The 26,690-nt window shown below is 60.7% G+C and overlaps 1 protein-coding gene across 1 annotated transcript; it reads left to right on the forward strand.

The window, feature by feature from the left end:
- Positions 1–1,282: 1,282 nt before the first annotated feature.
- On the forward strand, positions 1,283–24,794 carry BCORL1 (BCL6 corepressor like 1). The gene is made up of 14 exons (XM_084269362.1): positions 1,283–1,382; positions 8,855–8,993; positions 12,021–12,111; positions 12,385–15,009; positions 15,319–15,484; positions 15,716–15,796; positions 15,933–16,364; positions 19,029–19,258; positions 19,354–19,560; positions 19,652–19,818; positions 19,977–20,122; positions 20,994–21,071; positions 23,698–23,851; positions 24,162–24,794. Exons 2-14 carry the CDS (start codon positions 8,908–8,910, stop codon positions 24,439–24,441), a joined length of 4,743 nt encoding a protein of 1,580 aa, XP_084125488.1. The 5' UTR covers positions 1,283–1,382; positions 8,855–8,907; the 3' UTR covers positions 24,442–24,794.
- Positions 24,795–26,690: the final 1,896 nt, after the last annotated feature.

A 26,690-nucleotide genomic window follows, 5' to 3' on the forward strand; every position in this document is an offset into this window, starting at 1 on the left:
GCGGTGCCTGCGCAGGGCCCGGGCAGCCGGAGCACGGCCCAGGGCGGCGTGGCGGGGCCGGGCAGCGGGTGTCGGCACAGCGGGGCCGCGCCAGGGCGCTGCGGGGCCGCCGGTCCCCGAGGCCCGTGCGGGGGCCGAGGGCGGCGCAGCCCCGAGCCGGGCGAGGCTGTCAGCCGCCGGGGCGGTGCGGGGAGGGGCGGGCCCGGCGAGGCGGCCGGGCCGGAGCAGGCCGGGGGCGCGGCCGGGCACCGCCGGGGCCGTCCCCGCATCGGGCACCGCCGAGGGGGGTGCGGCGGCCGCCGGGCCCTGCGGGCCCCGGTGCGTCGGGCGGGGGGGGGCCGGTGAGAAACTTCCAGCCGCCGCGCCGTGCCGCTCGGTCGGTGCCCCGCATGGCGCGGGAGAGGCGCCTCGACCCCCCCCCCCCCCCCCCTCCCGGGGCTGCACCCACCCCGCAGCGCTGCCCGCCCGGTGGGGCACCGGGCCCTGGGACAAGGAGGGATGGGGGGGGGGGGCACACAGCGCCATCGCCGGGGCGGGGGCCCCGCGCCCACCTATGCCAAGCAGGCGGCTCCGCGCCCGCTCCGCCGTCCCGGCCCGGCTGGGCTGCCGCCCGGGGGCACTCCCGCCCCCCCCATACACACACACCCTTGGCCGCGCCCGGCGGCGGGCACCGGGGCTGCGGGAACCGCGCTCGTTGCTGGCGCTGCCCGTCCAGCGCTGCCCGCTGCCGGGCTCCTGGCCGCTGCCCGGGCGTGGAGCGAGCGCCCGCCCCCGCTGCCTCCCTCCTCCTCCTTCTCCTTCTCCATCCTCCTCCCCCCGGTGCGGAGCGAGCGCCGCTCCCCGGTGCGGGCGCCGGTGCCCCGGCGCGGGGTCGGGCGTGTGTGTGCGGCGTGTGTGTGTGTGTGCGTGGGGCTCCCCCCGCGCCGCGCCGTGCCGCCCCGCGCCGCCCGGAGGTGCCGTCCGCGGAGCGCGGAGCGGTGCGGCCCCTCCCCGGGCGGGAGCGGCCTCCCCCCCGCGCCCCCTCCCGCGGGCTGTGCCGGGCGCGGAGCCCCCTCCCTCCCCGCCCGCCCGTTCCCTCTCCGGACTCGGCTGGCTCCGCACAGCCCCCCCCCCGCGCGGGCAGGGCTGGCCGCACGGCACGCCGGGAGCCGCAGTCCTCGGGGCGGCGCGGCGGCCGGCCGGCCGGCGGCTACCGGACTACAGCTCCCGTCAGCCCCCGCGGCGGCGGCTCGCTCTCGCCCTCACACTCCGGCTGCCGCTGCCAGTGTCTCCGCCGCCGCCGCCGAACCGCCGCTCGCAGCGCCCAGTGTCCGACCCGCCGCCTCGGGCAGGGGCCCGCCTCGGCCCGCCGCCCCCCGCCGCCCGCCCGGCTCGGGAAGCAGGTGCGTGCCCGCCCCCCTCCGCCCCGCCGCCCCGCGCCGGACGCCCGGCCCCCGCTGCCCGGGCACCCCGGGCCCGCGCGGCCCCGCACCCACCGCTGGGGGGGGGGGGGGGGGGAAGGCGGACGGGAGCGGGCGGCCCGACCCCCCCCCCCCCCCCCCGCCCGCCCGCCCGGGGTCTCCATGGAAACGGTCCCGGGACACCCCCGGGGTTGGCGGCGGGGAGGCGCGGAGGGGGGGGTGGGGGGGGAAAACGGACGACGACGACGACATTCGCGGACGAGGTGGGGGGGGTGGGGAGAAGCGGGGACAGCCGTCCTGCGGCGGGACAGCGGCGCGGACGGCGGGGGACTGACAGCGCCGGGCCGGGGGCGACGTGCGGGCGGGCGACGGGCTCCCGTTCCCTGCCCCGCGACGGCGCGGCGTGCCGTTGCCCTGCCTCGCGCGGCGGCTCCGGCACCGGCGGCACCTGCCGCTCCCGGGGCGGAGCGGGGGGTCCCGGGGCGCCGCGGCGGGGCGGGGCGGGCGCCGGAGCGCAGCGCTCCCGGGGCGGCGGCCGACGGCGGCGGGACGGCGGCGCCCGGCGCTCGCGGAGTTTGGCGGCGTGGCCCGAGCCTGCCCCGGCGATCACGGTGCTCGGGGCCGACCGCGCCGGTAAGCAGCTTCGGGTGCCGGCCGGCCGGGCGCCGGGCGATGGCGGAAGAGCCCTCCCCGGGGGCAGCGCGGCCGCCGCCGCTACCTCCATGTTCGGGGCTGCCCCGGTGCGACAGCGCGGGGGCCCGGCTGCGGCCACCGGCGCTGCGGGACGAGAGGCGGAGGCTCCGCGCTCCGTTGGGGAGCGGCCCCGTGGGCAACTGTTGAGCCGGGCCGGGCGCCGGGGGCCGGGGATGCGGGAGGAGTCGGCGCGGGGCAACGCCGCGGGGCCTGCTCCCCCCGCCCCCCCTCCTCCCGTAGGGCTGCGGGGCGGCGGAGCAAATCCCCGGGAGCGGCCGTGGGGGCCGCCGTGTCTCCCGGGGGGGGGGGGGGGGCGGGGGAAGCTCCGGCCCGGCTGCGGCGTGGGGCCGTCCCGCACGGGGCGAGGGGGCCGGGGGCGCGGGGAGGGGGCTCGTCCGGGGGCGACGCCCCCCACCCCGCGGTCCCATCCCCGGGGCGGCAGGGTGGGTTCGTGCCGGGGTGCTGCCGTTCCTGCCCCCCCGCCCCACCCCGAGCCCTGCGCGGCGGGGGCGGCCGGGCCCCCCACCCCGTGCCCGGGGGGCCGGGCGGGCAGCGGCGGGACTGGGTGGGCGGCGATTCCTGCCGGCCTCGCCGGGGAGGGAACCAAACCTCCTTCGCCGGAGTGTCGATACCCGAGAGGTTTATTGCGGGCTCCTCGGTGAGCGGCGCCGGTGCCTTCACCCCAGCGTCGGTGAAGCCCAGTCAGGAAAGCACCGGGAAAGGGTCTTCCAGGCTAAATTTGAGAGGAACGAATTTTTCTCCCATCCGGAGCATCTGCTCGCCAGCACCCTCATCCCTGATGGGCACTGCTGGAGTTTGGGGGGGGGATCTGTGCGAGGGAAGGGCCGGTACATCCCGCGCCCTTTGCAGCTTCCCTGCATCCCGTTGCCGTGTCTGCATCAGCCTTCCCTTCCCCGCCCTGCCTTCGCCATCATCACCATGGGGTTAGCCAGCCCCTGGTGCCAGCTGCAGTGCTGAAGGCTGCCCGGTACCTTTCCAGGCCACCGGCTGTGTGACTTTCTCACCTGGGTCTGGAGATGCGTTTGTGGGAGGGTTTCAGAGACCGGGCTCTGGTGTGGTTTGGCCTTCGGAAGGAAGTTGCCCTTGGGATGCCGTCGCTCTGGCGTGCCTGCTCATCTCTGGGGTGTGGGACGCTGAGCTCCAGTCACAATGTTTTGGGTGATGTGTGCCTTCTCAGACACAGCGGTTCCTGATGCTCTTTGCCCTTAGTGGCTCATTTTTTATGGTCCTTAAAAATAGGCAACAGTGGCTTTGGTGGGGACAGGGCAGCCTGGCTGTCACAAGCAAGGGCTTAGCGACACGGGACTTCCAGGGCTACCCTGATGTGCAGCAAACTTTTTGGCTTTCCTTTCCTTTTCTTTTTTTTCTCTCTCTCTCTTTTTTTTTTTTTCCCTTTTAATGGGGATGGATCTTCTCTTATTTTATTTCCAATTCATCGCACCGAGTCTCTACAATTACTCGTGGTGTTACTGTGTCTTTAAATCAGCTTAGGCAAATGCGTGTAGGCAAAGCCTGGCTCAGCTCCGCAGCATCGGGGCTGCTGTGCAGCCAGTGGGAAACCCAAACTCAGCTTGGGGCTGCCACACGGGCCGGGCAGTGGAGGTGGCTTGGTGGGCCCTGGTGGCTTTTCTTCCACCTTAGTTGCTCTAGGTCAGTTCTGCTACAGTTTCTGACCTCTGAGTGGTAACATAATTGAAGATAAACTGTTTCCTTTTTTTTTTTTTTTATCTTTCCAGTTTTCTTGTTTAAATTTCCCCCTTGCTGTGCATTCTGCCTGGTTTGAGTCCTGTGAGGGTGCCATCGTGATTTTTTTTTTTTTTTCAGTTAATTTTTAAATTTCATTTTAATTTCTGTGGCGAGTGGTTTGCTCTGAAGGGGTTTGCTGCAACGATGCTCAGAGCTGAGGTGCCTCCCGGGATCGTCACTCACTCCGGACCCCCCGTACCTCAAACGGGCGCCCGACAATGGCACAAAACAACCAAAATATGATTTCTTGCCTGTGTTACTAATGGCAACGAAGATTGCCAAAGTGAACAAACTATTGCAAGCAAAGGAGACTGGTGCTGTTGATGCAGGCCGTTTGCTTCTGGCCCATCTGAGCTGCCTTATTCTGCCACTTTTGGTCCTGTTGAAGTAGCCAGCTTGCAGAGGACACACTCAGAGCGGCGAGTCCCGCTTGAGCTTCCAGCACCCGACCTATTTTTATGTTTTGTAGCCACCTAAGGAGGGGGGAAAAAAAAAAATAGCACACCCTGCCTTCGAGGTTTTGCTGCTCTCTGGGAATGAATGTTACAAAGGTACCTCCTGCGGGTGTGTTTCCAGGGTCAAAGTGCATCCCTCCCAGCCTTCCACAGTGCCCCCTGGCCAAAGGAGCCATACGGCGCCTCGACAGGCGAGCTGCCGGCGTTCTCCCGCTCTCCTGCCGCAGAGGGATGTGTTGGACTTTTCCCCTTTTCGATAGCCTAAGGCTGGGAAGTCTCCCTTTCCTTCCTCAGCGCTGCTGGCCCGCTTGACGCAGCGGCCGAGAGCGCTGCCGGCGCGGCAGCAGGCCCCACTGACAGGCGGTGTTACATCCTGTCCGTAAAGGCCTCCCAGCCCAGCTGAGCGCATCGTTTTCGCCTGCCAAGCTGCACTGAGGTCCTGTCTATGTGTGGTGGGATGACCGGAGCTGGCCCTCAGCACCTTCCCTCAGGCTCACCTGAAGCTGCTCTTCGCCTTGGGAGAGCTTGTGCGGTGTGTTGCCTGAACCCCGGCCGCTGCTCATCGCTCACCGAGCAAAGTGCTCTCCTACCTGTGTTGGGGGATGATATGCCTGCCCGGAGCCTGGGTGGAGGGAAGCCTTGCACTGGGACAGAGAGGGGGATTTCAGGAGACTGGCAGCAGGTGTTTCAGCCCCAGTTTTGGTCCCTAAGCAGGGTGCAGGTCGGTGGCGACCTGTTGGCACGCAGCCGACGTGCTGGTGCTGGGATGGGGGAGAGGGAAGGTAAGCGCCTCGAAATCCAAGTTGTTATAGTACTGGGAAGCATGTGGAGTGGGGAAAATAACATGAAAAGCTTCTTTGGGGGAAGGAGGATGTGTCAAAGCAGCACGGTCCTAAAGCTGCATGTGTTTGCAGCGTGAAGAAGTGGCCACACGAGTTGTCTCTGGGCTCCTTCCATACCTGTGGCTCTGGGTCCGGTCCCACGGCGGGCTGCAGGAGGTGGTGGCTCTGCTTGACCTGGCCAAAGCAGCCTGAGAGAGTGTTAGACTAGGTGGCAACAAAGACGTGGTGTCGCTCGGCTTGGGGGGGTGGAGACAAAGGCCGGCAGCACCAAACCCTCTGGTGAAAACCCAGTTTGTTGCTGCCTGTGGCTGGAAGTTCGTCAGCAGCCTGGGGGAACGGCTGCTGCATCGATGCTGGGGTGGGATGTGCGAGCACGAGGGGCAGCGACGCAGAGGAAAACTGAATTAGGAAGCCTCACCTCAGGCAACTGAAGTTGCCACCCCGGGGAGCGGGCAGGATTTGAACTGGGGTCAGCACGGAGGTTTCATGGGCTGAATTCTCTTCAGCTGTGCAGGAGCTGGTGGGTGAAGGCAGTGGTGGTCTGTCCTGCCATCCTCCGCTCGGCCTGCGTTCGAACGGCGGTTGTCTTGGCGCTGTTGGGATCGTAGTGCAAGCAGGACTGGGCTAGAGAGAAATCCCCGTTCCCAAAGAACTGCATCTCAGGCAACTTGTATCCATCCACGCAGAGTGGGATTCCAGAGGAGGGAGGACCCGACGTAGCTACAGGTGGAAGTTCCCTTGTATCAAGTCATTGCTAACCTGAGTCAAAGCATGTTTCTGCTACCAGGAAAACATCTGCTTTGCTTTTTCTGGAGCCTGCAAGAGATGGGTTTGAAGGGCAGCATCCTCTCCTTTTGGAAGGCGACGAGAGGTTTTGTCTGAGGGATCAAACCCCCTCTTCTTTCATCCCACTGGTTTCACTGACAACCTCTCCCAGGTCTGTGTGTTGGAGGTGAACTCCCCGAGCACCTTTTGTGTTCCCAGTTCTTAGAGCACCTCTTTTTAATACTGAGTGATGAGGTTCTCCCCGCAAAAAAATGCCGTGTGGATGTTCTTGTTTTGTTCTAAACTGCTTTTCCTTGGAGTTAATTATAATTGGCTGGGCACCTCTTTAGTTAAATCAAAATAGGACTGTGGTTTCGTGTACACTTCCTTTGGCAGACGCAGTGGATTAAGCGGATTCCGTGCCAGGCTGTGCCCTCTCTCCCTCTTGGTGGATCTGATCGAGGAGCTGGTATGGGTTAAAGCCAGCCCAGCCAAGGGAAAAGGGGGAAGGAACAGAAAGCTTTTAAACAGAGATCAACTCCCTGCAACACCGTGGAGTTTCAGTGGTACGATTGGAGGGGTGAGAGGGCTTCAACAATCTCTTCAACAGCTACTTCTACTCGAAGGCAGGCACGTGAAGCCATGCCCTAGTTGTGCTCTCCAAGGGCTTCCTAGTAGTTTAATTACATCCATTTAAAGTCGCTTCAAGCTGCACTGGTGTAGACAAGAGATTCGCTCAGTTTCCTCCTGTCAACCCGACTAAAGGTGCATTTTGACCCAGGGAGGCTGCAGCTGCTCCCTCTGGTTCAGTGTTGTGTCAGGAGGCGGCTTGTCGCTGCATTTCTGAAGAAATGTCCTGGTCCACCTTCTCAAAGATGCCATTCTTCTGCTCTTGATGCTGGTTTGTGCTTGAGACCCTGTCTGTGGGTTTCCCCCCGTTTCATTCCTCCCCCTAGTTGAGATCTCGACGCTTATTCTCTCCTGTTCTTCTTCATCCCCTGTGAAATGCCTGTCTTTGGCATGTGTCCCACGTCGTCTGTAGAGGATAGAGGCCAGGAATTCATGAAGCAGTGTCTGTCTCTGTTGCTGAGTCCTCCTGGCTCTCTTCTCGTGGCTGTCGTGCCTCCTCGGCTGACCAGCCCTTACTCGAGTACTCAAAACCTGCTGTTTCTCCCAGCTCCTTGCACCACCCTGTTAGCACTTTTCCCTCACCAGACCTATTCCTCAGGTCAGGCTTGTGCTTGTTTGAGGCTTCAGCCCATCTCCCAGGTCCCGTTCCCTGCCGTGCAGCCGTACGCATCCCCGTCCCCCGATGCACAGAAGGTCCCTTTCGATTTCTTCCAAAAACATCTGTCCTGCCACCGTGCTCAGGGGCTGAACCTTTCTCCTCCCCTTCTTTCAGTTTAGCCTAAGATGGTGAAATCCCCGCAGATTGTTTGTTCCCCTATTTCCTTTATGTTGCATTTCTCTCCAAGCATCGAAAGACTCCTCCCCTTCCTGCTCCCGGCCACCTCTCATTCTCTTTGGGTATGACCCTGCTCTCTGTCTTAGCGTCTGCCCGGCTCCCCCTTCGATATACAGTGTTCCTGGCATCTCACAGCGCGTGTCTTTGAGCAGGTCTCCCCCTCTTCTCCCGACCTCTGATTTCCCTAGTCTGTCTGCTCACTCGTGCCCCTGGTACGTGCAGCCGGCTCGGTCTCTTCTATTTTTTTTTTTGCTGCAAACAAGCTGCCTTGCCCCGATTTCTCCGATGTGCTTGGCCCTTCTTTTCTGTCTGGAGGATCCCCGCTGGCGTGTTTGGGTTGAGGTGAGGCTGCCCGGCAGCAGCTGCGCTCACAGGACTCATTCAGTTCCACAGCTTGATCCCTTTGAGCTGCTGGCCAGTGGGTCCCTGCGCGGCTCCTTTCAGCAGAAGCGGATGGATGGTGCAAGCTGCTTCTTGTCCTGGTCAGAGCTCGTGTCGTCAGGAGTTTGTCAGGGAAAAGACAACCGACGGAGATCTGGGATCAAGTGTCGCTTTCAGCTCCTTCCCACCCTCACCAGCTGCACGGGGAGCACTGCTGTGGCTCCGTGCCTGCTTCACCTTTGGGTGTTTATAGTATTTCTCCGAACCAAGAAGCTCTTTGACAGCATCTCTCTGCCTTTTGCAGTCAGTCCTACTTGGTTCGACTGACTCCACTTGTTAGCACAGTAGATCCTTTCTTCCTTCCTTGCTTTTTCCCTGATACGACTTGAGCAGCAAAGCTGCCTTAATGCTTGAACACCCAGCGCTGCACGATTGGCTGCAACCTTCTCCCTCGAAAGCTCCACCCAGCCGACGGTGCGTCTTGGATGCTCACGAATCTCTGGATTTCCTCATGTTTTCCACCCCTAACTCCACTGAATACCAGCACCTTCCTGGCAGAGGGAGGGGATAATCGCTTGACAGCACGTCTGACAGCGCTGTTGGCAAACCTCTGCTCCCCTCCAGGGTCCCCTGGCTGCCTCCTTGCTTTGAGGCTTTCCCCTGTGAACCTGCTGTGTGGCGGTTTATGGAAGTCCTATGAAACCTCGAGGATGTCAGTGTTTTAACAGACCATCATCTCGGGTAAAGCTCTGTCTTGAGGCTTTCTGCCTAGTGCTGGAGGGAGAAGAAACGGGGAGGAGTCTTTTCTGGGGATGCATATGTGTGTGAGGACACCCGTGTGAAACTCTCAGGGTAACTGGAGGTTTTTTTGGCAATAAAGTTGTTTAATATGAGGCGGAGTGGGGCTGTGGCTTCTGTCCTGAGGCGCTGCAGATTTCTTCTGGCCCTCCCCCAGACAGATGTGTAGCATCTCAGCAGTTCCACTGTGTCTGCCTGGCAGCAGAGCTGGGCACGGCTCTCTTCTGAAGCATGGTTGAGTGTGAGTGTCCTGGGAGGAGTTACCAATCCTCTGTTTTTCTGTTGTAGGCAGAGCGGCCCGTCGAGCCCCGGCAGGTCCTGGTTGGTGACGAACAGCTGTCATGATCTCTACAGCACCTCTCTATAGCGGGGTGCACAACTGGACCAGCACAGAGCGGATTCGCATGTGTGGCCTCAACGAGGAGAGGTGAGGTGCGTGGGCGGCGTGGTAGGGAAGGAGGAAGAGAGCGGAGAAAGTGAGTTAGGGGTCTGGAGAGGCCTCGGGAAGGGAGATGGTGCTGGCTCAGCCCGCTCTTCCTGGGGTGTAAAATGCACTGAGGTGTGAGGAAGCTGCAGGGAGGGGATGCTGCCCTGGTCACCACATCCTGTGCTCCAGTGAGGAGGGCCCGCGAGCGGAGCGCGCAGGATGGAGGTCTCTGCAGAAGAAGCATGTGCAGCTGTGTTGCCTCCCTGGCATCAGTGGGTGATGGGATCAAGTCACTGCCATATGCTCTTGGCTTCACCAGACCTGTGCTTTTAACTGCCAGGGGAAGGAAAGGGCTTGACCCACTGTGAGCCAGGCCACTAAGATGGGCTTTTGGCAACCCGGGAGGGTTAGTGCAGACCAAATGATGAGATGGCAGAGTTGTGACATGCCACCGAATAGGAGATTAGGGAGGATTAGTGGCTGGGAGGCAGAATCGATCAAGACAGGTTCCTGGCCTGCCTCGTGGCTTTACATCGCCTTTTTATCCCCGCAGGGCTTGGGTCTTATTCTCAAAACTGATCAGTTTGTGGCTTCCTCGAGGCTGCTATGTCTGTTCGGCACATTTGCCATAGCCACAGGCAGAAAAGGTTTCAGGGCTCAAATGCAGCAGGTGTCGGGGCTCTGGGCAGGGTGTCTGTCCTGGCAGTGGGTGTCGGGGCTCTGGGCAGGGTGTCTGCCCTGGCAGTGGGTGTTGGGGTTCTTGACAGGGTGTCTGTGCTGGCAGTGGGTGTCGGGGCTCTGGGCAGGGTGTCTGCCCTGGCAGTGGGTGTCAGGGCTCTGGGCAGGGTGTCTGTGCTGGCAGTGAGTGTCGGGGCTCTGGGCAGGGTGTCTGCCCTGGCAGTGGGTGTCGGGGCTCTGGGCAGGGTGTCTGTCCTGGCAGTGGGTGTTGGGGCTCTGGGCAGGGTGTCTGTCCTGGCAGTGGGTGTCGGGGCTCTGGGCAGGGTGTCTGTCCTGGCAGTGGGTGTTGGGGCTCTGGGCAGGGTGTCTGCCCTGGCAGTGGGTGTTGGGGTTCTCGACAGGGTGTCTGTGCTGGCAGTGGGTGTCGGGGCTCTGGGCAGGGTGTCTGCCCTGGCAGTGGGTGTTGGGGCTCTGGGCAGGGTGTCTGCCCTGGCAGTGGGTGTCAGGGCGCTGGGCAGGGTGTCCTCCGAGGGCCAGGCAGCAGAGCAGTGGGACGGGGCAGGGTTCAGGCTGGCTTGGGGCAGAAACGGGCAGAGATCATCTTTAGCACTCAGCAGCCGCTCGTCCTGCTGTGTGTCCCTCAGATAAGGGCTGGGGATGGCGCTGCCCTCTGCCTCTCCTAAACCGCCCGGAGCTACTCCTCGTTTACAACAACCGCTGAAGTTTGGGGCGTCACAGCCAGCCAGGCCAACCGGGCCGGCTGCCGCCGAGCGCTCTCTCTCCCTTGGCTGCCGGCCCCGTGGAGGGCCGGCCGTGCAGCCGCCGTCCCTCGCGGCTGGCTCTCGGGGGCTCCCCGGCTCCCGTGGCCCGGGCTGGCGTGCGGAGCCCCGGCAGGGGCCCGGGGCCGGATGCGGGCAGGCCGCACCGCGACAGTCGGGGCTGCCCCCGGGGGCCGTCCCGGCAGCTGACAGGGCCTGGGCACGGCGGCGGGGCAGGACCGCACCCGCTGCAGGTAGCCGAGGGCGGGGAACAGGGGTGTGTTTGTGTGTGTGTGTGGGGAGGGGGGGGCCGGACCGCGTCCCGCTCGGGGCCGGGCCGGGTCCCGCTGTCCAGCCCCGGCCGCTCACCGGCGGTGCCGCGGGCAGCAGCTGCGCTCGGTCGCCCCCTGGTGTCCCGTCGCCCGCCTGTGCGGTGGAGCCGGCCCCGGCCCCGCTGCGCTGCGCTGCTCTGCGCTGCGCTCCGCCCGCCGCACGGCTCCGCGGGGACCGGGCTGCGCCGGCGGGCTGGCTCCAGGAGCCCCGCTTCCCGCCCCCCTCTCCCCCAGCTAAAGCCCCCCGCTAGCCCCGGCGGGACCGAGCCTGCCCCGGCGCGGTGCCGGGGCCTGGCAGGGACACGGGCGCTGCTGGCTGCGCTGAGGCGGCCCGGCCCCGGCCCCGGCCCCAGCCCGCCGTCAGCCGCCCCGCGCCGCAGCCTGCCGCGGCTGCCTGGTCTGCCCTCGTTAATAACGGGCCTTCCTCCTTGGGCTGCCGGGGCCGGGCAGGCTCGGGGCGCTTCGAGCCGCCGCCCGGGGGGGGGCAGGCAGGAGCCCCTCGAAGGGAGCGGGCTGGCGCTGTGGCAGTCCCGGTGCCGGCCGTAGGGGAGCCCAAGGAGAAAGGCTCCTCCCGTGGCTCCTGCCTGTTACCGGCTGGGGAAGCCTGGGGGTAGGAGAGCGAATCCCAGAGACACCGCAGTGCCGGCAGAGACTCGACTCGAGGTGGTTTATCCTGGCACTGGCAGCTTCTCCAAGTGACCCTTAACGACCAGGGAGTTGCTGTCTGGTAAATAACGCTGGGCAGGAGTGTCTTGGGCCCATGTTGAGCACACGAGTACTGTCTCCTGTCCAGCTGTCTCCTCGGTACACCCTGTTTCCGTGGAGCTTGCAATCCTTATCCTGAATGTAGGCTCACCCCTCAGGAGCTGCCTTCCAAAGAGGGAGGTGTCAAGTGTGCAGGCCAACAGGGCATGGCACGCTGGGGGGACCTGTTCTCGTCACAGGTGGCTGTCCACCTGAGGCTGGTCTGGGAATGGAGGGAGCTGGGCCATGGAGGAAGTCCTGCCAGGCCCAGAGGAGCTGTAGGGGAAGCATTTACATGTGAGGAGCTGCTGATCAGCGGGCAGAGCTCTGTGGAGGGGAGGGCTGCATTGGATGGCAGTGCTCCTCACCTCCTCGATCTGCAGTGGCCAGCACCTACTGTGCAACATGGCGATGAGGAGCTGGTTACTTGGAGCAGGCACACGGGACAGGGAGGGGTCGGGTTCTGGGGAGGGTATCTTGGGGTTTCTTAATGCTGTGTCTTGTTCCTCGGCTAGGAGAGCCCCCCTTTCTGATGAGGAGTCTAAAACGAGCAGCTCCCAGCACTTGGGGTCTCAAGAGTTTTGCGTCAGCAGCAGCCTTTCCAAGGTGAGCTCCTTGCGTGCGTGTCTCGGTCCAAGAAGGCCAGTCCCTGACAGGACAGGCCAAGCAAAAGCATCTCCCCTAATAGGTCCCACAGGCTCCTTCTGGAGAGGTGGGGGTACATAGGTGCAGTAAGGCAAAGCAGCACTCTGCTTCAGCAAGAGCCATTTGCCACTTCTGCCTCTGTGTCCTGGGGGGGTGGCTAGACAGAAGGTCCCGCTGCTGGTCTGGGAGTCGTTTGCAGAGCTCTCAGGAACACCTTCTCCCTTCTCGGTGCAGGTGGAGCTCACAGCAGTCAGCAGTGGTGGCAGCAGTGCCCAGGGGCTGGATGCTGATGGCAAGGTGGAGGAAAAGCTTGGACCCAAACTGGAAGAGCAGCCACCTGATCCCAACCCAAACCCGGAGTGTGCAGCAAAGACTGTGAAAGACGATGCCCTGGGCCCTCCAGCAAACCAGGGGGATGGCAAAGGGCAGGAGCCTGCGGTCCCCAGAGCTGCCGAGCAGGAGAGCGGCGGGGCTGATTCTGCCTGGACACCTGCAGATCCTCCTGGTGACAAGCAGGCTGACGCTGCCCCAGCCTGCTCCGTGGCTCCGGAGAGTGAGCCTGCTGGGAAGGAGAAGACCACCACTACAAACACCGGAGTGCAAGGGCCAGGCACCGGGGTGCAAGGGCCAGGCACCGGGGTGCAAGGGCCAGGCGTGCTGGCAGAAGGGACATTGTCTGTGGTTGTCTCCAGCTGCAACACCTCCGCCTCCACCCCTGCTACTTTTACTCTGAACAGAGTGTGCTTTCCTGCATCTCAGGCCCCTGCTATGCAAAAAGTGCCCCTGTCCTTTCAGCCTGGGGCGGTTCTGAGCCCGAGCCAGTCGCTGGTGTACATCCCACCACCCAGCTGCGGGCAGCCGCTCAGCGTGGCCACGCTTCCAGCCACCTTGGGGGTCTCCTCCACGCTCACCCTCCCCGTCCTGCCTTCCTACCTACACGAGCGTTGCCTGCCGGGCATTATCGCTTCCCCGGAGCTGCGCTCCTACCCCTACACCTTCTCCGTCTCCAGACCCTTGGCTTCAGATGCCAAAGTGGTGTCTGTGGAGGTGAGCCAGCTTAGCTGCCCTTCGCCCTCCGGCGGAACCGGCGCCCAGGCTGCCCCCGAGGCCGCTCCCCCGACCACCGCCGGCCCTTCCCTCTCGGCCAGCCAGGCGCCGCCGGCAGCATCGTGCGGGAGCGCTGCTCCCTCTTCCGGCACCGGTGCGCACGCCAGAGCCCCGACAGCTCCCGAGCTGCACGCATCGGGGGCTGCCACTTCGCTCTCTCCTCTGAAGTCCCCTCCGCAGCTGGAGCGTGAGATGGTCTCCTCTCCGGAGTGCAGCGAGATGCCCCTCGATCTCTCCTCCAAGTCCAACCGTCAGAAACTGCCTCCACCCAGTCAACGCAAAACGCCTCCTATGCCCATCCTCACGCCGGTGCACACCAGCAGCAAAGCTGTCCTCACCACCGTCCTGTCTAAGTCCCAGCGCGCAGCCCAGACCACGGGCAGCAGCGTCACCTCCTGTCTCAGCACCACCCCTCCCTTAGTCATCTTCCCCGAGTTCCTGCGCAACGGCGAGCAGGGCTCCTGGGTGAAGAACACCACGCTCATCAGCACCATTCCGGGCACCTACGTCGGAGTCGCCAACCCGGTGCCTGCCTCGCTGCTGCTCAGCAAGGACCCTGGTGTGAGCTTCAGCAGGGACCCACGCCACCTTCCCAAGCAGGAGCCTATTTCCATCATCGATCAGGGAGAGCCTCGCAGCACCGGGGTTCCCTGCGGGAAGAAAGCCAACCAGGTCAGCGGGGAAGGACAGCAGGATCCTGCCAGGAGACTTCTTCATGGCAGAGTTGCTCCAGGAGCAACTTTGTGTCAGTCCAAGGACATCTCCACCTGGAATCCTGGCCAGGGAAGTGTGTACCCGCGATGCCCCGTGAATGGCAAACCTTCCAACCCTCAGCTCCTGCCTCTCGGCTGGTCTCCTTATCATCAAACCCCCCTGCTTTCAATTGGCATCTCCACAACAGGGCAGCTGCCCCCGAACCAGAACAGCTCCTGCAAGCCAGCTGGTGCAGGTGAGCTCCCAACATTCCCGAGCGTGCAGCCCGCAGAGTCCAACACAGCCGCCCAGAGCCTGCCAGAGGGGCTGCCCAGGCTCCCACCTCAGGAACGGGAACCTGCGGCCAAGAGCAAGGGCTGCCGGGCCTCCTTGCCCAAGCTCTGTGAGGAGCCGGCCAATCCAGCCCCGTTGGATGCAGGTCCATCTCTTCAGACCAGCGCTTTGGATGTGAAAGGTGGGAAAGGGAAGCTAGACAACCCTCAGAAGGGTCAAGAGAGTGATCAACCAGAGGCTGACTCCAATAAGGAGGACACTGTACAGACTGAGGCTCCCCAGGGGAGCTGTAGCCTCAAACAGTTGGATGCAAAGCCTAAAAACCAAGTGTTAGCGGCATATTTGTCGCACGATCTGCCGGCAGCTGGGCAGCAGAGCCTGCAAATGATTCCAGAGGTGCCCACTCAGCCCACGGAGGGTCAACACAAGGACCTGGGTTGCGAAGGCTCCCAGGAGCCACCGGCTGCAGAGCCTCTCCAGTGCTTGCGGCAGGTGGATCTGTGCAGGGTCAAGAAGGAGCGAGTGGAGTGCGACGTGTCATTTACTTCGGTGACTTGCCTGCGAGCTGGGACTGCTCCCCAGGCCTTTGCTGAGGTCAAGCTCAAAGGAGCTGGCCAAATCAAGCAAGAGAGCAGCGTGCGCTGCAAGGCTAAGCGGCAGCACGATGGGGACAGCCGGCAGGCCCACAAGAGACTGAAGTGCCAAGGCCAGGACGGTGAGGAGTCCCCAGGCAAATCGGGGAGCCGGAGCGTGCATGGCCGGAAGGTGAGAGGGATGGGCTGGGGCTGTTGGGTTATGGCAGAGGTTAGCAGGTGAGGGTGGGGGTGAGGAGGGAGCTCTCCCAGGGGAGGGCAGCTGAGTGCGCAGGGCTTTGCCCCTGCACTCTTTGGCATCACCCAGCAATGATGTACCCATGCCTGCAGGTTATCTAGAGCAAACATGGCTCTGGGGGTGTCAAAAATGCTGGAGAGCACCAGTGTGGGGAGTGGGGAACAGTGTTTTGCTCCTCCTTCTTTGCTGCTCCAGCTCACTGGGTCGGCAGCTCAACCTTCAGCCTGTTTCCTCCGTTCACAGTGGCGGAAGCACCATGACAATCCTCATGAGCTGAGCAAGCGAGAAGGCCGAGCTGGCCTGGGGTCCGTGAAGGATCACAACAGCCTCAGGGTAAAGCGTAAGCGCAGGAGGCCGGCGAAGACAGAGTTCCCATCTCCATCGCAGCGTGGGGACAGCCACGAGGAAGGTACTTCTCTGTTCCTGTGGGGTCAGGCTGCAGCAGTTCTTGTCACCCCAATGCCTGTGGGGCCAACCACCCCTCTCCTGGAGCTGAATGCCTCTGGAGCTGGTGGCTTCCCGTAGCGGGTTGGGATCCGAAAGGGAGCTGCAGCGTGCTGCTGGCTTGCCTCTCCCAGCCTGGCAGATGTACGTGCACAGCCCTGAGGTGTGTTTTCTCAAGGCTCTGCTTTCCCCACAGGTTATCTTGAGAAGAAGCCCAAGAACAACTTTCGGGATTTCATTCCGGTGGTGCTGAGCAGCCGCACACGCAGTCAGTCGGGTGAGTTGGTGCCAGGGGGATCCAGGTGGGAATCCCAAAGGGGACTGGGAGGGTTTATTTCCTTGTTCAGTTCGCCTTGTGCCCGTCCTTTGTCCTGCCTCACAGGGTGTCAGCTTGGAATCCCACTTTCTTGCAGGAAGCATCGCTGGCTCTTCCGCTGGTGGGACGGGAGAGTGTGATGTGACTGGTCAGGAGATTTTACCCTTGCTGGAGGAGGATCAGGAAGAAGAAGAAGAAGAAGAGGAGGAAGAGGAGGAGGAGACAGCCCTGAAACGTCGCAAGCTGCGAAAATCCCACAGGACGTCACGCTACCACAGTCGGAGGGCCAAGGACAGGTCTCTGTCTGAGAGGAGCAGCTGTTACACGAGGAGGACCCGAGAGCTGCCCTGGAGAGTGGAATCGCCCAGGCAGCTGTGGGAGCCAAATGAGGAGGAGGAAGATGACAGCCACATCAAAAGGAAGAAAAGGAGACGACAGAAAAGTCGGAAATACCAGACAGGGGAATATCTGACCGAGCGAGAGGAGGAGCGGGTGGGCTACCCCCACAGAAGGCGAAAATCCAAAGCAGGTACAGTCTGGGAAGGGGCTGCTGGTACCAGACTGGGGATCAGCATGAGGGGGGGGTCCTGTTTTGTTGCTTTTTTTGGTTGTGTGGGGGAATTTTTGGGGAAGGAAGGGTGTGTTTAGAGGTTTTGTGTAATGATGAAATGCCATCGTTATTTATGGCTCGGTGTCCACAGCCTGGGCTGTTCCAGTTGGTGAGCTTTCCTTTCAAAAACATTTACAGTGAATTTCGGAGTAGGAAACAGCAGCTTATGTGGCTAATTAGATCCTGACTTTACCCTCTGATTAAGACAGAGGGCGTGGGAAAATGCGAATCGGACGAGGTAGCACAGGGCAATATTTCTGGATGAGCAGGGCCCCTGGGAGTGCCGGTCATTCCTGCCTAAAGGAGAGGGACATGGAGCCATCACAGTTAAACTGGGATGCTTTCAGCTTTGGTCTTACTTTATTAAGGCAACTTGCAAGCTTGCACCAGGGAGAGAGGATTATCAGAGCTGGAGTGTCTGCAGGCCAATGAAGCGATCCCCCTCCGTGGTTCTGGTTTGTGGCTTCGCTGGGAGGAGAGCTGCCTGTGTCCTGCTCGCTGCTCTGCCTCTGCTCTTGCCTTGTCTCCTGTACCTGCCCAGACCCTGTGGTCAAAATGAACTCTGTGACCCGGATTTCTGCGAGGTTCAGCAGTTTCTATGGCCCCTCCTCTCTGTCCCTGCAGGGGCAGTTTGAGGCTCTTGGGAATAAGGCTGGATTCATCCCGATGCCTCAGTGTAACTGTGTCTGGGTGTCCCACAGATAACTTCTGTTGGGGGTGCAGAAGTTCGTGTCCAAGCTGCAGTGTTGGGGGGAGCACTTCTGCCAGCCCTCTGTACCCTTGGGCCTTCTCTTGGAGGTGGTGTAGTGGCTGTTGACCTGTTGTCCTCACAAAGCCCATCCTCAGGAGGGGCTGAGGTGCTGCTGAGGGGCTGTGAGAAATAGTAGAGCTGGCCACTTGTCCCCTTCCCACCTCATCTCCCAAGCTCCAGTCCTGCTCTGGTACAGTTAGGCTGTCTCTGCTGGGTCTGGGTGCCTCTGTGAGGGCAAGGCACAAGTGGAAGTTTTGTGTGGTGCTTTACTTGGAGAATCTGGAAGATCTGTGGAAGCAGAAGATGCTTCTCCCAGAGGGCTACAAACCCTGCCTTCGAACTGCAAGCAGCAGTGTCCCTAACAGACAAAGTTTTGTTCCTGGAGTTTATCTTCTTGATCCCTCAAACTGACCCACTGGGGCATCTCCTGCCTCTGACTCTTCACCTGAAAGTGAAGCAGAGTCTTTATTCCCAAACAAAGCACCCAAAGCTGGGAGGCAGCTGGGCTGGAGAGACTTGGGTGCTGCAGAGCTGCGTGCAGCTGCCCCACCGGGCTCCTCCTCAGTCACCGGCTTCACCCCAGCACCAATCCCCACACAGAGGGACCCATATGGCATCGCACAAGTCTGGATGGTTCTTTCTTCACAGGACTTTCCTTTCCCATTCCATACTCTGTTTTCCCATTGGTGTCCTGCCCTTCCCCACACGGACTGGTGCTGTTCCACGGGAGCAGAGTGCCTGTTCTTGAGCGATGCGCAGGGCTCCGTAGTGAGCAGCCCTGCAGCTCCATATAGTGCAAAGAAGCAAAGCCTGGGTCTCCCTTGAGGCAGCCTGGTGCTCCCACCTGCATGCATATTAACTGCAGCTTTAATGTGCTGCTTAACTTCAGGGAGAGATGTGAGAGGCCAAGGCAGGGTCTGGTTTCGGAGGCAGCAAAGCACTGACCGTGCGCAGGCAGGATAAAGGGTGTCTCCTGTGTTTTTCATCTCTATGGGGTGTCCCTTGAGAGTCCCACTCAGCCATGTGGGTGGAGTGTGCTCCATATGGCAGCGTGCAGTTCCCAGACTGCTGGGAAGCTTGCTTGCAACGGGGGTTGTGTCATACTGGGTTCCCTGTCAGACCGATGGACAAGCCGTGGTCAGTTGTGTGTGAGCCCCGGCTCTCGGCAGGCTTGGCCTTTTCAGACCATGGTGTCTGTCTGTCCTTGGGCATGTTGTGTCCACACTGAGTCCATCCTGGACAGGGAGAATCGGCAGATTCACTCTGCTGCGGGTCTGGAGATCTGGGCTGCTGGCCTGTACCTACAGCAGCCCACCTGGAGTGTTGTGTCCAGTTCTGGGCTCCCTGGGATAAAAAGGACAGGGATCTCCTGGAGAGAGTCCGGAGGAAGCTACAAAGATGATTAAGGGCCTGCAGCATCTCCCCTGTGAGGAAAGGCTGAGTGAGCTGGGGCTGTTCAGCCTGGAGAAAAGAAGACTAAGGGGGGACCTTATTAATGTTTATCAATATCTTAAGCATGGGATGCAGGGGGAAATGGGCAGCCCCTTTTCAGTGTCTGTGGGGACAGGACAAGGGGCAATGGCTGCAAGTTGGAGCACAGGGAGTTCCACACCAACATGGGGAAGAACTTTTCCCCAGTGAGGGTGAGGGAGCCCTGGGACAGGCTGCCCAGGGGGTGTGGAGGCTCCTTCTCTGGAGAGATTCCAGCCCCGTCTGGACACCGCCCTGTGCACTATGAGCTGGGGAGCTGCTTTGGCAGAGAGGTTGGACCCGATATGCTCTCAAGGTCCCTTCCAACTCCTATGATTCTATGATTCCCATTTCTCCTTCAGATTTTAGGTACCGGAAGCAGAAGGAGTCTGCGAAGGGTAAGGGCACAGAGCTGCGGCTGAGGAGCAGGCTTTCTCCTTCCCCACGGAAATCTCAAGGACGCCAAGACTTTCGGAATGGCTTCTTCCTGGAGCACTCAGACAGCTCTCCTGTCCAAGAAGAGCTGGAGAAACCATCAGGAAAACGCAAATGTAAAACCAAACACCTGGCAGGGATGTGTGACGAGGGGAAGGTACGGCTCGGGCTGGTGACTGGAGAAGAGAAAGAAGGGGACTTCATGGTGAGTAAGCCGTGGCCACATGTGAGTTGTATTCCTTTCTTTCCCAGGGGAAAGGCTGCTGGAATCAGTCCAAAACCTGCTCTCCGAAGAAGCCCCAGGACTTGTGGACTCCTTGCAAATCCCATCGGGTCAGCCCAGGGAGTTCTCCTGAATTACCTGTGACCCAGGACGTTCCTCCTGGAGCTCGGCGGCTGATCGTGAACAAGAACGCAGGGGAGACCCTTCTGCAGCGAGCAGCTCGCCTGGGCTACAAGGTGAGTTCCAGTGTCCTGTTCCACGTGCTGCCCTGCACTGCTTTGCCTGGGGTCGCGTGTAACCAGGCCTGTGATGCTCTCCTTCCCCTAGGACGTGGTGCTGTATTGCCTCCAGAAGAAGAGCAGTGACGTGAACCATCGGGACAACGCTGGCTACACAGCCCTGCACGAAGCCTGCGCGCGCGGCTGGATCGACATCCTCCACATCCTGCTGGAGCACGGCGCCAACGTGAACTGCAGCGCGCAGGACGGCACCAGGCAAGCCAGCGAGAGGGGAAGGGCTGGGGCAGTGCAGGGAGCTGGTGGGGGTGAGGAGCAGGGTGTCTGTCTCTGCTTTGCCTCAACCCAAACGGGAGCGTTCGCTTTGCCAACGCCTCCAGTCCCTTCTTTTTGTGCCAATGCTCCTGTCCTTGCAGGCCCGTCCACGACGCGGTAGCAAACGACAACCTGGAAACCATGTGGCTTCTGCTCTCCTATGGTGCTGACCCCACTCTGGCTACTTACTCTGGGCAGACAGCTGCGAAGCTTGCCACCAGCGAAGTGATGAAGCGCTTCCTCAGCGGTAGGTGCCGAGTCTGGGGATGGCAGGGCTTCTGTCCTCACCAAATCTGGGTCTCAGAGGGTTTAGATGTGCTTGAGCAGCAGGTGACTGAATAATTTAAGCTCTGTCCTGTCCCATGTGTGTGTTTTTCCTGCCCAATCTGTAGTTCTGGAGCTAGATACTACTTTCCCAACCAGGTGTGAGTCACTTTGCCGTCTGAGGTAGAAGGAAAAGGCTGTGCTGTGGTCATACAACTCCAGACAGTGCCGTGTGAGGCTTGGAGATGCTGTTCCACAGCTCTTGCTTCTACTGCCTAACTCGAGTGAATGTATTTTTGCTGCCAAGTTATGATGCCTTTGACTCAGCCAGCTCTGCCTGCTGCTGTTTGGAAGGGCCACTCTGGGTCCCCATGAAGCATGTCTGCTTTCTGCACTGTTTGTGGGGAAGCAAGATGGGTGGTGTGGCTTCTATGCACCAGCCCAGAAGAGGCAGCTGGAGTGGTGATGCTCCCCAACAGATATGAGGCAGAACATCTCCAGGTTTAAAACACCATGTTGGCCACCTGTCCTTCTGTGCTCCTCCTGGCCTAACTCTACATGCAGTGCTGGTGATGTGACCTTGTACTCAAAGCAAGCCAAAGAACTTTCCTTCCCAGCCCCCTTAGTGTTGGCAGTTGTTTTCCCCTCTCAGGTTCTGTCCCACACTCTGGGGCCTGGGGTCGTGTTGTCCTCTCCTGGCTTGTGCCACAACGCCTGGGCGCAGAGCGGGGAAGCAGCAGAGGTGTAGTGGCTCACCCAGGATCGATGGATGTGCACACTAGGATCATGCTTTGACCAGCAGAGAAGCATTTTGATACCCTGTGATTAACCCTCTCGATTCTTCTCCTCTTCAGATTACCTTTCGGATCTCCAGGGGCGCGCTGACGGAGACCCTCGGACAGCATGGGACTTCTACAGCAGCTCTGTGCTAGGTGAGTTCCCTCTGTGCCCTTGCATTTACAGCAGCAGAGCTGGGAGAAGGAATGCTTGGGAACAACACATCATTCCCTCTGGTCTGTCCATATCCCTCCCAATCAGCATCTTGGGAGCTTGCAGTAACGTTACCTTCTGGGAATTGCTCCTTAAAGGCACTTTTTCTTTGGGAAGCTGCAGGCCAAACAAGACAAGACTCCAAGTGCTGCTGGGGATTCCCAAGGGCCCTTGGCCATCAGTCCCAGAGCACCTTATTCTTGTAGCAATTCTTGTTACTCCCCTGCAAACCAGTCACCAAGATAAACCCTTGGGCAGAGGCTGTACTTACTCCTTCGATGTGTGGAAGTCTTTAGCTTCCAGGTTTCCAGACCTGCTCATCCCTCTCCTCTGCTTTGGAGGAGAGATGTTCATCTGGGAGAGGCTCTCTCCTGACAGTGCCAGGTGTTTCCCAGAGAAGGCAGAGCTCAGACCTTTCACTGTCGCTTCCTGAAAACTCTGGTTACCTCTTCAGAGGTTTTCTTGAGTTGACAGGGGCCAAGATTGCTCACTGTGTGCTCCAGTTCCCCCAGGGTCCCTGAATGAAGGTTTCCTTGCTGGGGGTTGGAAGGGACCTCCAGAGCTCATTGGGTCCAACCCCCTGCCAAAGCAGCTCCCTAGGATAGGTCACATAGGTCGGCGTCCAGACAGGGCTGGAATCTCTCCAGAGAAGGAGACTCCACACCCCCCTGGGCAGCCTGTCCCAGGGCTCCCTCACTGGGAAGAAGTTCTTCCCCATGTTGGTCTGGAACTCCCTGTGCTCCAACTTGCAGCCATTGCCCCTTGTCCTGTCCCCACAGACACTGAAAAGGGGCTGGCCATTTCCCCATGTTCCAAAGTTCAGATATTGATAAACATTAATAATATTCCCTCTTAAACTTCTTCTCTCCAGGCTGAACAGCCCCAGCTCACTCAGCCTCTCCTCATAGGGGAGATGCTTCAATCCTTATAATCATCTTCACAGCTCTTCTCTGGACTCTCTCCAGGAGATCCCTGTCTTTTTTATCCCAGGGAGCCCAGAACTGGACACAACACTCCAGGTGGCGCCTGACCAGGGCAGAGCAGAGGGGAAGGATCCCCTCCTTTGACCTGCTGGCCACACTCCTCCTGATGCCCCCCAGGATCCCATTGTCTCTCTCAGCCCCCAGGGCACACTGCTGGCTCATGGCCACCCTGTATTCAACCAGGACCCCCAGGTCCTTTTCTGCAGAGCTCCTCTCCAACAGGTCATAAAAACATGAGGCTTTCTGCTGGTGGCACCTGAGCTTTGCCTGCCAGTGACATCCAACCAACATTCCTGTCACTTACTTTTGTCCTGCCCTACAATAAGCTTTGAAGATCCTGCGCCCTGTTCTCCTCTTCCCTGAGGGCTGGGTGTTTTTTTTTTCCTTGGCAGGACTAAGAAATGATTTAATTTCTTTCCCTGAGACCCCGTTTGAGCTTGTGTCTCCCATCATCTGCTGTTGTTTCTTCATTAAGATGCCGTTCTCGCTGGGTGCTGCCTTGGTTCTCAGCGCAGTATGGTGCGTGGAGCCTCCTCACACAGCACACCACAAGTCACTCCCTTTTTTTCTCCTCACAGCCTTTTCTCTCCTGCGTGGTGCTGAACTTTTGTGTGATTGGTTTACTTGCTCACAGCACATTTGGGCTGTCTTCTCTCTGTAGCCTCTAAACTTCATTTTTTCAGGAGGTTTTGGGGGGTTTTTCCTGTGCTATCTTGGCAGGACAAAGCTGTTCTGCAAACCCAAGTGTATTTGTACCTCTAATAATAAACCCCAGACAGCAAGCTGGGTTTCTACAGATGCTTTTCCCATTGATGAATAGTAAATTGAACTGTCTGTGAATGATTTGTGGATGGAGCATACTCTCCTCCATCTCTTATGGAAGCAAATCCTGCTGGAGCTCAGATACCTCTGGGAAGGGGCAGGAATCTGTGGGGCTGGGTGCCTGAAGTCCTGGTGGTTGTTTGGCTGTGTGAGTGTGGAGCTGTGCTGCACAGCTCGGTGGCACAGCCGGGCAGCCCTTATTTAGACACAGTAGCTGGCACGCACCTCGCCCGAACCTGCTGACAGTTGCCAAGAGAGGGATCCTGGTGGGGAAGCAGAGCGCCCTGCCTTCCCTTGCAGGATCCTACATCCCCCTCCGCCCTCTCTGGCGCGGTTCCTGCAGGCTGAGGAGGGTTCTGCTGCCCAGGGAAGAAGGGGGGCTGAGGCTGCTTCAGGGCCAGCGTGTGGCTGAGCCCGGGCAGGACTGCCAGGAGCAGCGGCTCCTTCGCAAGCCGGCAGCGCCGCGCCGCACGCACGGGAGTGGTGTAAACCCCAGGGTCGGTGCTGTGGGGTAAGGAGTTCTTTGTACACAGCCTGGTCAGTGAGAGGAGCCTCGCTCAGAGCTCCTCTGAGCTGAGGGGCTGGAAGGAGAGCAGACGGAGCCCCTGGGACTTGGCTCTGGCAATCGCTGCCACGCTGTGGGAAGGCACACGTGAGAGTGCGGCGGTGGCTGGTCCAGCTGGGCAGAGCTCTTCCCCAGAGAGCCATGAGCACTGGCTGCCATGAAACCCAGCAATGCCAACACCTGTTTTGCTTCTTGCAGAGGGGAAAGACAGTATCGGATGCGATCTCCTGCTCAACCCTCCGGGAAGTTCAGACCAGGAGGAAGAGGAGCAAGAAGCCGACAACTTCATGTTTGAGTTCTCAGACAAGCCCCTGCTTCCCAGCTACAACCTCCAAGTGTCAGTCTCTCGGGGGTGAGTATCTTTTCCTGGAGCAGAGAGCATTTTCATGATGTTAATGCTGGGGAGGAGAGGGAACTGGCAGAGCGGAGCCCCTGAGCTCCTGTGAGGACAGTAGTGGCACAAGAAAGCCTTGGGCTGTCCTCCAGGTGAGGGAGGATGTGACATGATGGGGTTACTTGTGGTCTGTCCAGGCTCTGCCAGAGGAGGGGCACTTGAAGAATAATGCCTGGAGCTCATGGGGAATGCTGTGTTGAGGGAAGGGCAGTGGGCAGGCAGGGAGGTGGGACCCCTCTAACCTGCCACCTTCTTGCCATCCTCTCAGGCCCTGCAACTGGTTCCTCTTCTCTGACGTGCTCAAGCGGCTGAAGCTGTCCTCCCGCATATTCCAGGCCCGGTTCCCGCACTTCGAGATCGCCACGCTGCCCAAGGCCGAGTTCCAGCGCCAGGTCTCTCTCAGCCAGGTGCTGGTGCAGGAGGAAGTGCAGGAGAGCGCCGAGCCGGCGCAAGGTGCTGCTGCAGAGACAGTGGAGCTGGTGCACTACGAGCCCGAGCTGCTGCAGCTGCTGGGTTCGGTGGTGGAGTACCAGGCCTGGAGCAGCTGACGGGGACGGGTCGCTCCCTGCATCATGAGGCAATAATAAGGACCAACGGGAAGCAGCCCTCTCTGTGCCAGCAGCAGGGACCCGAGTCTTTGGTCAGCCCGTCCTCCTCTCCTCGGGATCTCCTCCAGCTGGGAAGGGAGGACCCTTGCCTCCAAGGACTTCCCGGGGGGTCCCTTCGCGACGAGCAGCTGTCAGCCCCATCCGGCTGCGGTGGGTGATGAAGCCCCCCCCCTCCTCTGTGGGGCTGCCGGAGCTCTTGGGGCTCCGTCTCCACCGAAAGGAGGGGCGGTGGGTACCGCTGCCCCTCCCTGCCTGACCCCATGGAACTGCGCCTCTCTGTTTGCCCTCCCCATGTCTTCCATAGTATTTATTTAATTAGTATTTAATTTGTAATGTTTCCTTTGGTTTTTTTTTTGCTGAGTCTATATCACTGTGATGGTGAGCTCCAGGCTAGGGAAGGCTGGCTGCCTTCAGCTTCTCTCCACCAGTCCCCCAAAGCTGGCCCTCCCCCGGGAAAAGCCAGCCACAGACGGGGCAGGCAGGGGGGCCCACAGCCCTTTGAGGGCTGGGGGTCTTGCAGCTTCCCTCAGCTTTGGAGCCGGCTTCTGCTGAAGGTGCTCACCCGCCGGCTGAGAGCCACCCCCGCTGCTCCATCGCCCCCCCCCAGGCTCCTTCCTGCCTCTCATACGTGCTGCTGCTCCCGCTTCCCAGCAGCCATCACCTGGGCAGGTGCAGCCCGCAGCCCCCCACGCCGATCCCACGCTTCCCAGCAGCTTGTCGTGCCCCCTGCCCCAGGGTCTGTGGCCGCCGCAGAAGCCCTCTCCTTGCCCTGCGCGCTGTCTGCTCGGCCTCATCCTGTGCCCCTCCAGCATCACCAGGAGCAGTTCTCGGGGAGGGGGCGGGCACGGCGCCTGCCGCCCGGGCGCGGGGCAGGGCTCTCCGCTCCAGGGGATGGTACAGTTTTATTGTACAGGTGCTAACAGGACCGAGGACGGGACAATCTTGGGGTCTCTGGCTCTCTCCTGCTCTGCAGCGGGAGCGGTGGGTGGGTGGGTGGGGGGGAGGGTTTGGGGGTTGTTTTTTGGTTTGGGTTTTTTTTTTTTTTGGTTTGTTTTTTTTTTGTTGGTTCATTTTTACTTTGTGTTGTGTTTCTCCCCAGCCAGGGCCGGTGTTACCCCTTCCCCTGGGCCGCCAGCCTCCCTGCAGGGGGGGGCCAGGCTGCACCTCCTTCGAGCCGAGGGGTTTTTTTTGCCTTTGGGTGTGTATTCTGGTTGCTCTTTCTGATTTCTGTTTTATTATAAGCAGCAACATGCTGTGGTGTCAAAAACACTGATGTACAGAAAGAACCTGCATCAGGCCCCCTGTCTCCTGCCTCTTCTTTGTCCTGGGGGCTGCTGGCATCTGTGGGCGGGGGGCTGCCGGTGCTGACTGAGCCCACAGGGTGACACAGGGAGAGCAGGGGGTGGGGGCTGCTGCCTGGAGCTGCTCTGAGGCCTCAGCAGGACCCCAGGCCCTTTTGCCCCCTGCAGCCATGGAGCAGGGGACACTTAAGCTGCAAATGCTGTTTGGGAAGATTGCTGCTTCTTCCAGTACATGGGTAGGCACCCACATCTGGGCACAGGCTGGGAATGAAGCCCAAAGGCCACCACTGAGGGCTGAGGAGCCACAGCCCTGCCCCTGTGCCCTGCAGCCCTGACTCAGGCTCTGTACCTGCCCAGGATGGATTTGAACCCCAAAGCAGCTCCCAGCGCAGCTAATGTTACTTCCTAGTGATCCTGGGAGGGTGCTCAGAGGGGGCGGGGGGTCTCTTACGGGTGGCTTTATTCTGCCAAGGCACAAAGGTCCTGAACTTCAGAGTGGGGGCTGGCACACACCTCCTCCTCCCCACAAGGAGCTGAGGCCCTGCCCTGGAGCAGGCTGAAGTCCGAGGAGCCGTGCGCAGCAGTCACTGCCCAGCAGGCACTGCCCCTCCCCGCTGGCACAAGGGCCAGGGATCCACATTCACCCCTGGCTGCACAGCTGCCTGAGGCTGGGCCCTGCGGAGCTGGGGGCCCGGGGGGTGACAGGGGCACGGCCCTGGGGAGGCAGGGGTGATGTGCACATGTATGTGTGTGAATAGCCCCCCCACTGCAGTGCACAGCTGTGTCTGTGTGCCCCCAGCCTCTGCAGTCCAGCTACACCCCAGCACTTTTGGGGAGGGGGGCAGTCCCCACCGCACCCGGCCCCCTCCTGCCCCTGCACTGGAAGCA

This window comes from Gallinula chloropus (genome assembly GCF_964237585.1).
Source record: "Gallinula chloropus genome assembly, chromosome: 11".
Lineage (NCBI taxonomy): Eukaryota > Metazoa > Chordata > Aves > Gruiformes > Rallidae > Gallinula > Gallinula chloropus.

Excerpts from the sequence above, each read along its gene's own strand:
- BCORL1 (XM_084269362.1), top strand. The coding sequence starts at position 8,908 with ATGATCTCTACAGCACCTCTCTATAGCGGGGTGCACAACTGGACCAGC. Across the intron at positions 19,819-19,976 it reads AGCGCGCAGGACGGCACCAG|GCCCGTCCACGACGCGGTAG; the intron begins GCAAGCCAGCGA and ends CTGTCCTTGCAG. Across the intron at positions 20,123-20,993 it reads GATGAAGCGCTTCCTCAGCG|ATTACCTTTCGGATCTCCAG; the intron begins GTAGGTGCCGAG and ends TCTCCTCTTCAG.